Source organism: Rhineura floridana, chromosome 4 (assembly GCF_030035675.1).
Source record: "Rhineura floridana isolate rRhiFlo1 chromosome 4, rRhiFlo1.hap2, whole genome shotgun sequence".
NCBI classification, from domain to species: Eukaryota; Metazoa; Chordata; class Lepidosauria; order Squamata; family Rhineuridae; genus Rhineura; species Rhineura floridana.
The window spans coordinates 192532593-192548268 of NC_084483.1; the positions used below are offsets into that span (position 1 = coordinate 192532593).

The following is a 15676-nucleotide window of genomic DNA, read 5'->3' on the forward strand; positions in this document are numbered from 1 at the left end:
TGAACAAGCTGAAGCTTAACCCAGACAAGACAGAGGTGCTTTGTCGAAAGACGGATCAGGGAATAGGGGTTCAGCCTGTGCCGGATGGGGTTACACTCACCCTGAAGACGCAGGTTCGCAGTTTGGATGTGCTCCTGGACTCAGCCTTAAACCTGGAGGCCCAGGTTTCTGCGGTGGCCAGGAATGCTTTTGCACAGTTAAGACTAGTGTGCCAACTGCGCCCGTTCCTGGGGTCATCTGATCTGCCTATGGTGACACATGCCTTAGTTACATCCCTCTTAGACTACTGTAACACGCTCTACATGGGGCTGCCTTTGAAGACTGTTCGGAAACTTCAGTTGCTGCAACGAGCTGCAGCCAGAATGTTAACTGGGGCTGGTTACAGGGACCATACAACTCCCCTGCTGCAACAGCTCCACTGGCTGCCAGTCTGTTTCCGGACACAATTCAAAGTGCTGGTTATGATCTATAAAGCCCTATATGGCTTAGGTCCAGGCTATTTGTCAGACCGTATCTCCCTATATGAACCTGCCTGGGCCCTGAGATCTTCAAGAGAGACCCGTCTCACGATCCCAACACCTTCACAAGTGCGACTGGTGGGGACACGAGATAGGGCCTTTTCGGTGGCTGCCCCTAGGCTCTGGAACTCCCTCCCTAGGGAATCAAGAATGGCCTCCTCTGTGCAGTCCTTCCGCCGACAGCTACAGACTTTTTTCTTCCGGCAGGCCTTTGGAACTGAAGGCTTTAAGGGTAGTGACTGAAGAGGATGCTGTATGTTGTTGTTTTACTTGTATGCTCCTAAACTGGGTTGCAGTATTTTAAGTGTATATCTAATTGGTTTTGACATCTTAATAGTTTAATCCTGTTTTAATGCTGATTTTATATGTTTATATGTTTTATATTTTTATAGGTTCTTAATGATATCTACTTATTTTTATCTGGAAGCCGCCTTGGGTTCCAGTTTGGAAAAAGGGCGGGGTATAAATAAAGATAATAATAATAATAATAATCACTGCCTCTTGTGGGAGCAAATTCCATAGGTAACCTCTGTCAAAGCCAAGATGAAGGAATTGGTATAGGCTGATCAACAGCTTCAGGTGGCACTCCTTTAAACCATTTGCTTGATCGTTCAGATGTTGCCCTGAACCTATTGCACCACCTACATCCTGGCTTGCCCCCATTCTGACACATTGCACTATGAAAGTAATAACTGAGGGGCTCTCATATACAGTAATACATAAATTTATTTATTTATTTAGGGGAAGAATATTGTAGAAATGTGCAGCAATTTCAGAGCACAAGCGGGGTATTCAATGCTAGCCCTACCCAGAGTAGACCCAGTGAAGTTAATACACATGACTAACCTAGGTTCATTCATTTCAGTGGGCCTACGCTGAGTAGGACTTACTTGAATCCAACCAGGATGATGTGGCCTCTAACCAGATTGCTCGACACTGAGTAGCCACTGAAGTCATTTTCTACAAACAACAAAATTTAACGTTCACATGCACGTTTTTTCTGCTAAAATGTCAGCAAGTTAATAGGCCATAATCGTAGATCATCAAATGCAAAACAGCAGGAAAGAAGCATGATGTGCAAAGGACACTTACATGGATTGGGGTCCATAAACCTAATTTTACTTCTCTATCATTCCCAACCACAAAATGCAAATTAAAACTCAACTCACACACAAAATGTCCTAAATAAACTATTCAACCAAAGCAGGCATGCAAATTAAATACATATATACATTTTTGTATAAAATTTCTGAATCTGTGTCAACTTCTAATTTGAAATTATTCTTAATTTGAGAGAAAAAAGAATTTCAGAAGCATGGTTAACAGTATTCCGAATTTTGTATATTTCACTTCTTGTGAAATGTAAGGTTCTTCTGTACAATTATGGTGCAGCTCAGAGAACCAGTTTTGTTACAGGGTCCATTATGCTGGACATCTGGCAGAGCAATAAATTACAGGGTGCTTTAAAATGTTCCTTGTATTATCAATGGTTAATCTAGTAGGCCTATTACTATGTAAGTAAATTGTGTTTCTAGTCTAGTGTTAAAGGCTGATTCAAATGGTCAAGTAGCAATCAAGAATCAAATTACCATCAACTTGGATTCTGTTAGGTTCACATCAATCTTTGTAAAATTGGTAATATGTGGAGAGCAGGTCTGTGTTTTATTCCTCTGGTTAAATGTGGACTATTTCCAGAATGAAAGTTTGTGTTGCTGTTGTTAAAACACATATATGAGGAACCATACATAGCAGAATTGGAGAGCACCTGTCTTGCACATAGGTTCAATCCCTGGCATCTCCAGTTAATAAAGGATCAGGTGGCAGGTACATAAGAAGACCCTGCTGGATCAGGCCAGTGGCCCATCTAGTCCAGCATCCTGTTCTCACAGTGGCCAACCAGATAACTATGGAAAGCCTGCAATCAGGACCTTAGTGCACTGTGCAACAGCACTCTCCCCCACTGTAGTTTCCAGAAACTGGTATTCAGATGCATATTGCCTCTAACAACTGAGGTAGATGACGAGGGAGCTGCAGCCAGTCAGAATACACAATACTGGGTTAAACCGATCACTGGCTGGCTGACGAGGAACACTGGTAAATGATTTATAGCAAGCCAGAACATTGGTCCATTTAGCTCATTACAGCCCATACTGACAGGTAGCATCTCTCCAGGGTTTCAGTCAAGAGTCTTTACCTAGAGATGCCATGACTTGAAACAGAGAACTTCTGCATGCAAAGCCTGTGCTCTACCACAGAGTTGCAGCCCTTCCTCTATATAAAGGCATTTCCATATGATGATGTGTTACTCTTGAGAAACTTGCTACTGGGAGGTTGTACCATTCTCATCTTCAGAAACTGGTTGAACTTCATGCTAAAATTCAAGCCACAAGTTCCACGGATAAGACTTCTGTCTTTCTGCCATCCCAGATGGCCAAGCAATTTAGAGCAAATCCCTGCCATTTTGTGCTAACAGCCTCTAAGGTTGCATAATTCCTAGACTATTGGTGCTGGGCAATGTCAACATTCATGCCGAGGCCACCTTATCTGGGGCGGCTCAGGACTTCATGGTTTCCATGACGACCATGGGGGTGTCCCAATATACCACCGGCCCAACCCATGTGGCAGGACACACTCTGGACCTGATTTTTGCTACGGGACATGATGATAGTGATTTGTATATAGGGAGCTTTACATCAGCTCCTTTGTCATGGACAGACCACTGCCTGTTGAGATTTAGACTCGCGACGACCTTTCCCCTCTGCAAGGGTGGGGGACCCATTAAGATGGTCCGCCCCCGGAGGCTGCTGGATCCTGAAGGTTTTCAAAAAGCTCTGGGGAGTTTTCCGGCTGATAAGGCTGGCGCCCATGTCGACACCCTGGTCGATCTGTGGAATGCAGAGATGACCCGGGCAGCTGACATGATCGCTCCTGTGCGCCCTCTCCTTTGTAGAGCTCATACAGCTCCATGGTATACTCCGGAGCTGAGGGCGATGAAACAATATAGGAGACAGCTTGAGTGCAGATGGAGGCAGACTCCTGACGAATGCAACTTGGCATTAGTGAGGGCTTATAATAAGACGTATTTTGGGGCAGTGCAGGCGGCAAAGAAACAGCACATCACTGCCTCTATTCAATCTGCTATCTCTCGTCCGGCGGAGCTTTTTCGAACTGTAAAGGGGCTTTTACATTCTGGCCCTAAGGACGTGATTGAACTGTCGAAAGCACGCTGTGATGAATTTGCCAAGCACTTTCAGAATAAAATCTCTTGCATCCGTCAGGACTTAGACTCCAATGTTATAGCAGTTGATTCAAACAAGGTCTCCGGAGCACAGTCTGGTCACATGTTGTTGGATGAGTTTCAATTGGTGCAGCTTGAGGACGTGGACAAGGTGCTTGGACAGGTGCGTGCAACCACCTCTGTGTTAGATCCTTGCCCTTCTTGGATAATAAAAGCTAGTAGGGATGGCACTACCGGCTGGGCCAGGGAAGTGATTAACGCTTCACTATGTGAGGGAGTGGTCCTGAACCACCTTAAGGCGGCGGTGGTGAGACCACTTTTGAAGAAATCCTCCCTGGACCCAGAAAATTTGAATAACTATAGGCCGGTAGCAAATGTACCATTCCTGGGCAAGGTTCTGGAAAGGGTGGTTGCATCCCAGCTCCAGGCTCTCTTGGATGAGACCGATTATCTAGATCCATTTCAATCGGGTTTCAGGCCCGGTTTTGGCACGGAGACGGCCTTGGTCGCCCTGTATGATGACCTTTGTCGGGAGAAAGACAGAGGGAGTGTAACCCTGTTGATTCTCCTTGATCTCTCAGCGGCTTTTGATACCATCAACCATGGTATCCTTCTGGGGAGGCTTGCGGATTTGGGAGTTGGAAGTACTGCTTGGCAGTGGTTCCGCTCCTATCTGACAGGTCGACTCCAGAAAGTAGTGCTTGGGGAGCACTACTCGATGCCCTGGGCGCTCCAATATGGAGTTCCGCAGGGATCAGTCTTGTCCCCAATGCTCTTTAACATCTATATGAAGCCGCTGGGTGCCGTCATCAGGAGTTTTGGAGTGCATTCTCATCAGTACGCTGATGATACGCAGCTCTACTTCTCCTTTTCATCTTCTTCAGGTGAGGCCGTCAAGGTGCTAAACCGATGCTTGGCCGCGATAATGGACTGGATGAGAGCGAACAAATTGAAGCTCAATCCAGACAAGACTGAGATGCTGTTAGTGAATGGGTCCCCTGACCAGACGATGGATGTTAGACCTGTTCTGGATGAGGTTACACTCCCCCTGAAGGAGCAGGTGCACAACTTGGGAGTCCTTTTGGACCCATCCTTGTCACTTGAGGCGCAGGTGGCCTCTGTGGCACAGAGTGCTTTTTACCAACTTAGACTGGTGGCCCAGCTACGCCCATATCTGGACAGGGAACATTTTGCTTCAGTTGTTCATGCTCTGGTAACCTCAAAATTGGACTACTGCAATGCACTATACGTGGGGCTGCCCTTGAAGACGGTTCGGAAATTGCAGCTCGTGCAGAATGCAGCGGCCAGATTAATAACTGGGACCAAGAGGTCAGAACATATAACACCGATCCTGGCCCGCTTGCACTGGCTGCCTATATATTTCCGGGTGCTGGTTTTAACCTATAAAGCCTTACACGGCATGGGCCCGCAATACCTGATGAAACGTCTCTCCCGATACGAACCTACCTGTACACTGCGCTCAACATCGAAGGCCCTCCTCCGGGTGCCTACTCAGAGAGACGCACGGAAGGCAACTACAAGAAAGAGGGCCTTCTCGGTGGTGGCCCCCGAATTATGGAACACCCTTCCTGATGAGGTTCGCCTGGCGCCTACATTACTATCCTTTCAGCGCCAGGTGAAAACCTTCCTCTTTGTCCAGGCATTTTAATATTGTTAATATTTTAATATTTAATATTTCTATATTTGTTAATAGTTTGTATTTGTATCTAATGTTTTAACAGACAGTCATACGACACACCTTTTATAATTGGATGATTAGTTGGTTTTTTAGCTCCTTTTAAATTGTTTGTAAGTGTTTTATTTTTTATGTACACCGCCAAGAGAGCTTGCTATGGGCGGTATAAAAGTTCAATCAAATAAATAAATAAATAAATAAATAAATCATTCCATTGTCATTGCAGGCAAAGCAGGTTAGCATAAATGCTGGATCTAGGGTGTCTGGGAGGCTTGGAAGAAAAAAAAATTCACACAGAATGGCAGGTCCCATAATTCACCAGTATGGCACAATGTGATTTGGGAATAATCACCACAGAATGCTTTTTTGCGAGGATAAAAGTGTAAATTGCTAATAGATCAATAAGTAATTTCTTGCAAGAGGAACTGTTCCTTCCTTAGTGAACGAAGGAGCAAGGTTGTTAAATCAAACTCAAACTTAATATATGAACAAAGTTGAGATTAATCTAAATGGCTAAAATTCCCAGCTGCCCTAGTTAAGTTTATCTCAACTGATCATTTATTTATGATGCCATAAAAAACCAGACACTTTCTATGGTGATTGCTACTTATTTGCTCTAAGGCAACTTGAAATTGCCCGGCTCGACTTTTCAGGGTGACAACTATGTTTCCTTCTCAGAATTTATCACTGCACAGTAATGGCAAGATTGGTTGGCTCTCATCAGGATTAACAATGCACCCGGCCAAATGGGATCATTACCATTCCTCTGACAGATTCTGTTGCAAATCTGCTAGGACTAATATAGCCTTTCCTGACATTCATATAAATTGAACTGCAATATGTTACTATAGATGAGAACAATGATGATGGCTACTTCCCAAAACGGATGATTAGGATGCTGGATTCTAGATATTTCCCCCCATCACCACAGAACTATTTTGGACCAGACACTGATCATCCAGATGATCCAGTCTTATCCAAAATTCATTAGGAAAGGACCATAGCTCAGTGGCAGAGCATCTGCTCTGCATGCACAAAGTTCCAGGGTCAATCCCAGACATCTCCAGGTAGGGCTGAGAAAGACTCCTGTCTGAAACCCTGAAGAGCTGCTGCCAGTCAGTGTAGACAACACTGAGCTGGATGGACCAATGGTCTGATTCAGTATAAGCCCAGTTTCCTATGTGCCTATGTTACTATCCTGATCCTTAGAGGCTTCCAAGCCCTAACATGCCACGATACAAATCCAGCCTCATATTACTTGCCAGAGGTGATATGGATAATACAAAGGGCTCCATTTCAATCATGGTCTGTGGTCTCTTCTAGGCCAATTTATTGATTTGTGTTTTGAATACTGTCTTTTGCCAGTAGCCCTCAGAGTGGTTTGCATCAATAAAAATATAAAATGCAAATTAATTAAAATCAAGTATAATTTTAAAAAATCCATCACTCCAACATACTGAAAAAAAATAAAAATGGTAGCATTAAATTATCCATTAATTATCCATTAATTATTCACTGTAAAAACAACAACCCTAACCTTTCTTCATCCCTGGGGTCAGCCCTGTCTGTTTTCTAAAAGAGTACATACAATGAAGAGACCAGACTAACTTCAGTGTGAAAGGAATTCCACATACACAGAGCCATGACCAAAAAAAGGCCATTCCCTGGTCCCTTGCACCATGTACTTCAACCTGCACAGTGGGACTAGGAGCATCCCATCCACAAAACTCAACACATGGGCAGGTCAATATAAAAGCATGCATTCTCTCCTATATTGGAGGCTCAAGACATTCAGGGCTTTTACTACAAGCATAAGCACCTTGAATTTGGGTCCGGAGCACAGTTAGCAGCTAATGTAGTTGTTGTAAAATGAGGAATATGTGAACTTGCCCACTTCCATCAGCAACAACCTGGATACTGCATTATGCACTAGTTGCAGTCCAGAAACTGGACCATTTCTGGGCCATTTTCAGGGTTAGCCCATGTAGAATACATTACAATAGTTTAACTCTGAGGTTACCAGAGCATGAGTGATCATCATTAGGCCATCCCTGTCCAGAAATGGCCATAGGTAGCACACCAGCTGAAGCCAGACACAGGCATTTCTAGCCACAGGGGGCACTTGGGCCTCCAGCAACAATTATGGTTTGAGGAGCAACTACATACCCAAAATGTATCCCCCCACCATCCAAAATAGGAAATTTTACCAGCTCCTGGACAAGACAACCATCTACCTATAGCACTTCCATCTTGCCTGGATGCAGCTTCAATTCATTGGCCAACATCCAGCCCATTACTAGCACCTGCCCTGCTCTCCTGGTATCAATGGTTGATGGCTCTCCTGGTATCTGCATATTGATGGCACCTCACCTCAGATGAGAGCTTTAATCCTTATCCATGATCCCAAATTGCCTTGGATACATCACATACCCATTGAAACACCTATAGCCTCAGTCCAGTATCTGGCACTTAAGAGATCACAAAATTAATCCAGCTACTTTAAATTATTTTTTAGGTTGGATTTGGAAGGAGAGACCTGTCTGTCAAAAGCTGGACAGTTTTCAGGAGGAAATACACATATGCATAAAGATACAGAGTGACTGGAATATTCTAAGTGTGTCTGAATCTTAGTTACAGATACATCCTCACAATTTAGTGTGCAATTTGCCATCTCATCCCAGTCTCACAGTTCACTGAAAGAGCCAAAAGGGAAGGACCAGTTTTCCAAAACTGACTCAGAACCCAGTTTTACAAAAGTGACTTGCTAAATCCCACTGAAGTCAGCAAGGTTGAAATGGTTTGAAATCCTTCATTTTGCTTTTAGCCAATAGGATTAGTCTCTCAATGCCAACATCGCTTCCAAAAATTGGATTGAAATGTATAAATCACTTAACCGCTTTTGAAAAAATGTTACTCAATGGCAGGAAATCAATTTCAGGAAAGGATAGTATTGTAATAGCCATAGCAAAAGCTGGAATCGAAACACACAGATAAATAGTAAGGTTATATTTTGCTGAAGGTACTTACGATGTGCAGCTCTAAATAATCGCCGAGCCCAGAAGAGCTATCTACTCGCACCAAGACGGCTTCTTTCTGAACTGTGCTAAACCCTATCGCCAGTCTATCTGCTCGAGTGCTGGGCCGATCATTGGGAGGCCATGTATATGTGATCTGTCCACCACCTTTGCTAAATATGTATGTTGTTCCCGCTGTAAGAGAGAAAGAAAAGTAATTAGGTAGGCATTTTGTATTGGTCTAACTTTTTTTTAAAAAATCAGGTTTTGTATCTATTAAAAGAAATCAAATATTAGGTTTAAGAGCTTATTTCAGGAATTACAGTCTCAGCCCTATATTATGGGCTCCTCCCATTTCTGATATATTGTTTACCCCCCAAGAGCCTTCATTAGCAAGACAAATACTATTTACAGATACTATTATGTATTTTGTATAATCATTAGAAGTCTGGTGTTAAAACACTGTCTGGGAGAAACAGCCTTATATAGTCTCAGGAACTGCTTTATATGGAGTTGCAAGAAACGGAATGTTGCAGCAACTAATGTTCCAGGTGATGTGCCAAGCTGGAAGTAAACACAAGATAAGGACATGGGAACGGCCGCGGGAATGGACAATGCTCTTGGAAACACTTGCAAGGTCACTAAACTAATGCACTTCAGTCTGAGTTGTGACTTCATGCAGCCACCTGTCACATAACAGTCTGAGTTATGTCATAGGGTATAGCCCTAAACACTCCTATAAAAGGACCGCTGATTGAACAGTACATTACCAGAGCTCTTGTAGCACTGGTCAAAGAAGGATGCCTGTACCCCATCCATTCATGTCGTCTGATGGTGAGAAGTATTATTGTATGTATTTTCAACTACTTTGTAACTCTGTGTCTATAAGACTTTGAGCTTGGACTCAGTCTTCTGCAACAATGTAGCCTAACAGATGCTGTACCTTGAAGGTTTTATACTTTAAAGTTCACGGTTTCTATACTTTATATATTAATTGTATACTACAATATATCCACTTCTGATACATATTTCTGATTTATGATTCTGACATGATGGCTAAGGCCACCTAGAGTGCATTTAATAGCTGTAGTGTGTAAGACATGAATAAATAGCATACTATAAGAATATTCTGATGCCTGACTCCCCATTTATTTTCCTGATTACTCCCAAGAACCAAGAATCCTTGGGTGGGATCTCGAAACATTAAAATCTCCCTGTTCAGACAACTGCTCTTGGAAACCTGTGAGCTTAGGTGAGCAAACATGTACTCTGTATAGATATAGCTAAAGGGGAGAAAGTAAGAACCCTCAGTCCTGTGCATTCACTAGAAAGACCAACTTTCAAGTGGCGCCCAACCCTTGACCCTCCAATAAACACCCTCAAATCTTTGTCTGCTTTGTGTTATGTCAGGGATAGTCTCAGATGTACAGTGTAATCATAACTTTGTCTGCTCACTAGAAATCCTATTGAATTAAGTTGGGCTTATCCCTAGTGGGGTTAGGATTGCACCCTTAACTGATCAATTTACACAGTCACCTGTCTTCTGGTTCCTTTCAGGCAGGGATGGAGATGTTGTTAGACTCCGACTCCTATCAGTCCCAGCTAGCATGGCCAATGATCAGGGTGGAGAACTGTCACCCTCCAGATGTTGTTGGATACAACTCCCATCATCTCTGACTACTGCCCATGATTGGGAGTCCAGCAACATCTGGAGGGCCACAGGTTTCCCACCCCAATCTACATATTCAGGAAAACTAGGAGCTCAAGATTTCCTAGAGAGAGGCTACAACTCTTCTAACTTTCCCTAGTCAGAGATGTTGTTTTTCCATTTAAACATTGAAGCCCCCTCCCTGCCACTTGATTCTGTGATGATATTGCCCAGGGGTCATCAATACGGCACCTGCAGGTTCCATTATGACTGCCAGTATCACCTGTAGGGCCACGTAACATTTCAGTAAATATCACCTCAAAAATCCACAATGCATCAAAGACTGTTTGCTCTTCCTGTTAAGTTCCTGTTTGCACTGGCTCATCCTCTCTTACACACCCTCATGGCAGCCATTTTGTGACTGGCACTGGCCACACTTTCTCAAATTCCAAATGCTGCTGACCCCTTGAATAATCCCAGGAGAATGCTACCAAGTTTTATCTCAACACTCATTTCTAAATAAATCAGAACACATTATGAAAGATGCACAGAGGAAATGCAACGAAGGAGCCTTATGACATAGCAAGGTGACCCTTAAACTGCAGAAACTTCTAATGCAACAGAGAAGTCAAACAGCTAAGCCATCCTCCCATGCCTATCTATTCCTAGGGAAGAAGGCTGAAATTAAAGTTGGAGGTGGCTTGCCCAGAAGGAAGGAGCTGGTGTGCTAGCTTCTCAGATGTGACACTGTGCTCACCAGGAGCGGGGCGAGGTCACAGGGAAGTCAGCGTGGGGATTAAATCTGGAACCTTCTGCATGCCAAACAAGTGCTCTACCACTGAGCTATAGCCCTTCCCCTATAACATCCATGTCCTGAAGTCACCCAGCCATTTCCTTAACATCAGGGTGAAGGGAAGACAACATCACAACCCCCTGAGCCTGTGGAACATGTCATGCCAAATATAAACCCAACCATGTACTCTGGCTAGTAGCTTCCTGGATCCACGTCTGGGTATTTGTCCATCTAACTAGATTTGTTTACTTTGACTGGCAGGAGCTCATCTGCTACCTGATCTTTTCAGCAGCTTCAAGGATTGAAGCTGGGATTTCCTGCATGAAAACAGGTGCTCTAACACTAAGCAAAGTATTGGCTGTCCCAAGCAAAAACAGGATTTCTTTTTAAAGCCCCCGTTGGTCCACTTGCTATGGGTAGTGGGCTGCTCTAAGCTCAGTGGGTCCAAAGTTATTCCCAAATTCTGGTCTTGTTTATGCAACAATTACACAGAAGACATGGGGGGGTAGGGAAAGAGAGATGGTTGTATTCAAAGCAGGACTAAAGCAAACTTTCTGGCAGTGCAAGGATTTGTCCTTGTACAACAGAACTTTCTCCCCCTCTCCTCCTCCTCCTGTGCACCCCCTAAATCTGTTCTGGGGATTCCCACAACCCTCTAGAGCTGATATGGGGATGGCGCAGGGCACTCATGATGGAAGAGGAAGGGGGGAAATCCTGCTGCCCAAGCAGAAGTTGTTAGCTGAATATCGTCCAGAGATTCCCATACACTGAAACATGGTTTACAAAATAAATCCAGGCAATTTTTTTATGAGGCTGATCTGTTTGCGGCAGACAAAATAATGAATGGAATGGCAACAACTTGCTTCAGCAGTCATGCAGTCGTACTGTAGTTAATGAATAAATCCTATGAAAGATGTCACCGACTTGTGGGAGAGACTGTACAGTTAAAAAGTGGTTTTGGTTATGGGAATACGCTGGTTGCTTCACTCCCTTTTCAACACAGACGTCCCCTCATTTTGTTTTTAAATAAAATTTTTGGAGGTTTATGGAAGTGCCAACAAGCTCAGCTGAGTCAATCTGTGTCAATTAGCTCTGCAGCGTCTTCCCAAATTATGGACTTTCTCACTAGACATTAAGAGCACAGTAGTGTCTTTTTGTGTCCCAAATATCAGTTGCATTATTCAGGCTGCTGGATATTTACCCTCAAGATTCTATGGGGTGATAATAAAAGATCTCCATGTCAATCATCTGGTCATCACAATTTCAGATTTGTTTGTTTATTAGTTTTCTAAAACATCATAAAAAGAAAGTAGCTTTCTAAAACATCATGGCTAGAGTTTCAGTGATTGCAAAACTATCTTAGAAGCTTTATCCTATGAAAACTCATGCCACCCATATTAAAGCAAAATATAATTTAAAAGCAGAGGGGAACAGAACAATCCTAACTGTGGACAGGAACAAACTGGAACGGCAGAGTTATTGCAGCACTTGAAACCTTGCCGGCTTCTGCCAGTAAAGGTGGAATGTCTATTTTTGTTGCACCAGCTCCAGAGCTGGTATAATTGAGGGCCCTGTTGGGGGATCCACAGGATTTGGGATCCTTCTGATCCAAACCCTTCAGCACCCTGCCCTGAAAAGCACCATTTTCAAGCTTCCTTCTGGGGAGGACCACTGGCAGTAGGTTATAGTCCATTTGGCTGGAGATTGATCCTCTGCATTCTACCCCCACCCCGCCACTTCTCTCCACAGGGAGGGGCCAGCAGAGAGGCAACTGTCCTGTATCCTAACACTACCACCCCAGCTATCAACATCAGAGGGTTAAGGTTGCCATTTTTAGCTGCAATCATAACTTCACTTACACAGGAGTAAGCCCCATTGAATTCATGAGTGGACACGGTGAGGATTGCACCTTTAGTCTTTAAGGTGCTGCAAGACTCCTTCTTAAAAAAAACTTACAATACTTTTTCTTGGGCAGGAAATTAAAATAGCCACCTTATTGGCTAAAGACGGCCGTAATTTGCTTCTTGGTATACTGAGGAGCTGAGGTGCCTTCAGTGTTGTGGGTTCAGCTCTATGGAACTTCCTCCCACTAGAAGTTCAACAGGCACCTTCCTTGCTGAGTTTCAGATGCCTTATTAAAACTGCTTTATTTCAGGAGGCCTTTGCATCATGAATACTTCTTTAATGTTTTTGTTTATTTGAAATTTCTGAGGGTTTTTTTCCAGTTTAATTTATGTTTTAACTTTTGTATTTTGAGTATTTTTATGGGTGTAAGCCACTTTGAGACCAAGATGATGAAAAGCAGGATATAAAACTTTGAAATAAATAAAACAGGAACACTCCTGTTAAGGGGTGAGGATATATTGCCACATTTTGTAGTATAGATCCCATTTGTATTACATGTGGGGATGGTGGGGGCGGTTCCGTTTGCATTTAAATCTGAATTTATCTAATTCACACTTTCCAAAACAATACCAGAATTGAAACACAGCAGTTCTTCAAAATTTGCACATCCAAATTTTGTGATGCAGTTCTCCAACCAAAGAATGTTTACAAAAATGCATATATGAAGGGAAAGTGTGCATAAAAAGGAATACATGAGTGAAAATAACACACAATGCATTATATGAGAAATGGATTGCAAAAATATGTGCATTAGTCAAAAGTGCACACCAAAATGTGTTTATTATGAGAAATTAGCACTAAAATGCTGAAGATGTTTTGAGGCTTAAAAAAAAAAAAGATTGCAAACTGAGACAGAAATTTGAAGAACTGAATTTAAGACTAGAGAACTGAGAAACCAAAACAGAACCAAAATTGACAGATCCTTGCATTCCTAATTACATGGAATGTCCACTGGTGTTTAAGAAATGCCATGTTATATACTCCCAACCACACTTTTTTTTTGATCCGGACAAGTCACTTGAGGACAGTGGGTGAAACAGGCTGGAGACATAAATATTGACTGTCATGTAGTTCAGCCTTTCTGCTGCCTCCCAAGCGCCATGAGCTCTTTGTCTGAAGTGTCACCAGGAATGAGCTACAAGTTCTTTGCCTCCATTCTGGGCATCGCTATGCACAGAGCATTACCGAAAGCAGCTCATTAATTTTGCAACCAGACAGCTTCTTATAATCTATTTAGTAGCCAGTATTGTTTGTTATTCATTCATTCATTCATTCATTTCTCTCTCTCTCTCTCACTCACTCTCATTTCTTCCCCCCGCCCTTTTCCTTTTTAAAACTCTGGAGGAAAGAAGCGTAACAAACATGACATCAATAATCCGGTTTGACTACATCACAAATCTCTTGACTTGCCTCTGGATGGCAAATTGCCAGCGTACATCCTTATGCAAGCAAACCTGTCAGCCTCTTTTAAACTCGTAGGACAAGGAGGGCGCTTGATAAACATCCCAGGCACAAAAGGATGCAATCCCCTACAACTGACAATTTTATGTGGTCATAATCACCTTTAAATTAGGCCAGGCAGGGGTGGTCTCTAAGCATGTTTAATCACAATGGAGATGGTAACTGCATTTGAAGATGGGGAGCAACCCTTCCCCTTACCGGGGGCTCCACTTGATCTGTGGATGCTGACCTATGGGTTGGGGGAATCCCTAGAACAGATTTAGGAGGACACAGAGAGAGAAGAGGGGGAACATCCCGTTGTGCTGGTGGTAATCCTTGCACTGATGGGACCCCAACTTAGCACTACATTGGCTACAACCCCATGCTGTACTAGCCCTCAGCCAGACCCACCTTGCTCGCAGAGGCACATCACACCCTTTGGCAATCCTGGTGCTATTGTAATCAGATTGGGTTGGAGTACAACAGCTCCTACTGCAGCACAAGAGGGCTCTGAACTCAGGGAGCAGCCATAGTGCAGTGGTGGACCATATATTTTGCATGCGGAAGGACCCAGGTTCAATCCCAGGGATCTCCAGCTAACAATAACAAGTAATGGGAAAGATCTCTGCTTGAGACACTGAACACATGCTGCCAGTCAGAGAAGACGATGGCAGGCGGGGAAACAGTGACCCTCTAGTTCCCCAGCCAGCATGAATAATGGTCAGGCATTATGGGAGTTGTAGTCCAGCAACATCTGGACAGCTTCACGTTCCCCAGCCCTGGGTTAAAGGGACAACCTGCTATAATGCAGCTACCTGGCCTTCAATGGCATCAAAGCCTTGCAACACTACAATTGTCATTAAATGATTCAGAAACAATCTAATATAAATGAAACTCCCCCGCTTTCTTTCAAGGGAACTAATTCTCCCTGCCCACCCCTTCCCGTGGCCTGAACACCGGCTGAAATTCAGACAACAACCTAATTAATCTGCACTGATGAGCGCTAGACCTGCCTTTGTCTAATCCAGAAAGCTGCTATTCTTTGAGCGCCCCATGTTAATTATGGAGAAATTGGTTATAAGCCATTGCAGAACAGGCTCCTTATTGTTTATATTTCAGGAAAGGCAAATATAATAATGTAAAATTCATTACTCAGGGGCCGATCAGCTGTTCAGTGTCCAGCTCTCCCCATTAACTATTAAAGCCTACAAAGAACCTAAGTAATTGTTCAAATGAAGTACCAGACTCGCTATCAATTACAGATCTACAGAGCAGCGATAGAGGGGAAGGAGAGGGGGGAGAGTCCGCATATCTTAGCCTAAATTTTCTTCCTGGAGTGAAATCCTCAACAAACAGGGAAAGGAAACGCACATGAGAGTTTGAAATCAAACAAGTATCTCGAAACCAACCCTATAGATATAGGT

General features: G+C 43.4%; 1 protein-coding gene across 26 annotated transcripts in view; it reads right to left on the bottom strand.

Moving 5' to 3' along the window:
• NRXN1 (neurexin 1) overlaps positions 1-15676 on the bottom strand; it is a 1438606-nt gene that overhangs the window by 378063 nt on the left and 1044867 nt on the right. For all 26 annotated transcript variants that reach the window (XM_061625672.1, XM_061625683.1, XM_061625674.1 and 23 more), the window contains one exon: positions 8480-8661. In XM_061625672.1, the coding sequence (XP_061481656.1) occupies positions 8480-8661 (182 nt within the window). The remainder of the gene's footprint in view (positions 1-8479; positions 8662-15676) is intronic.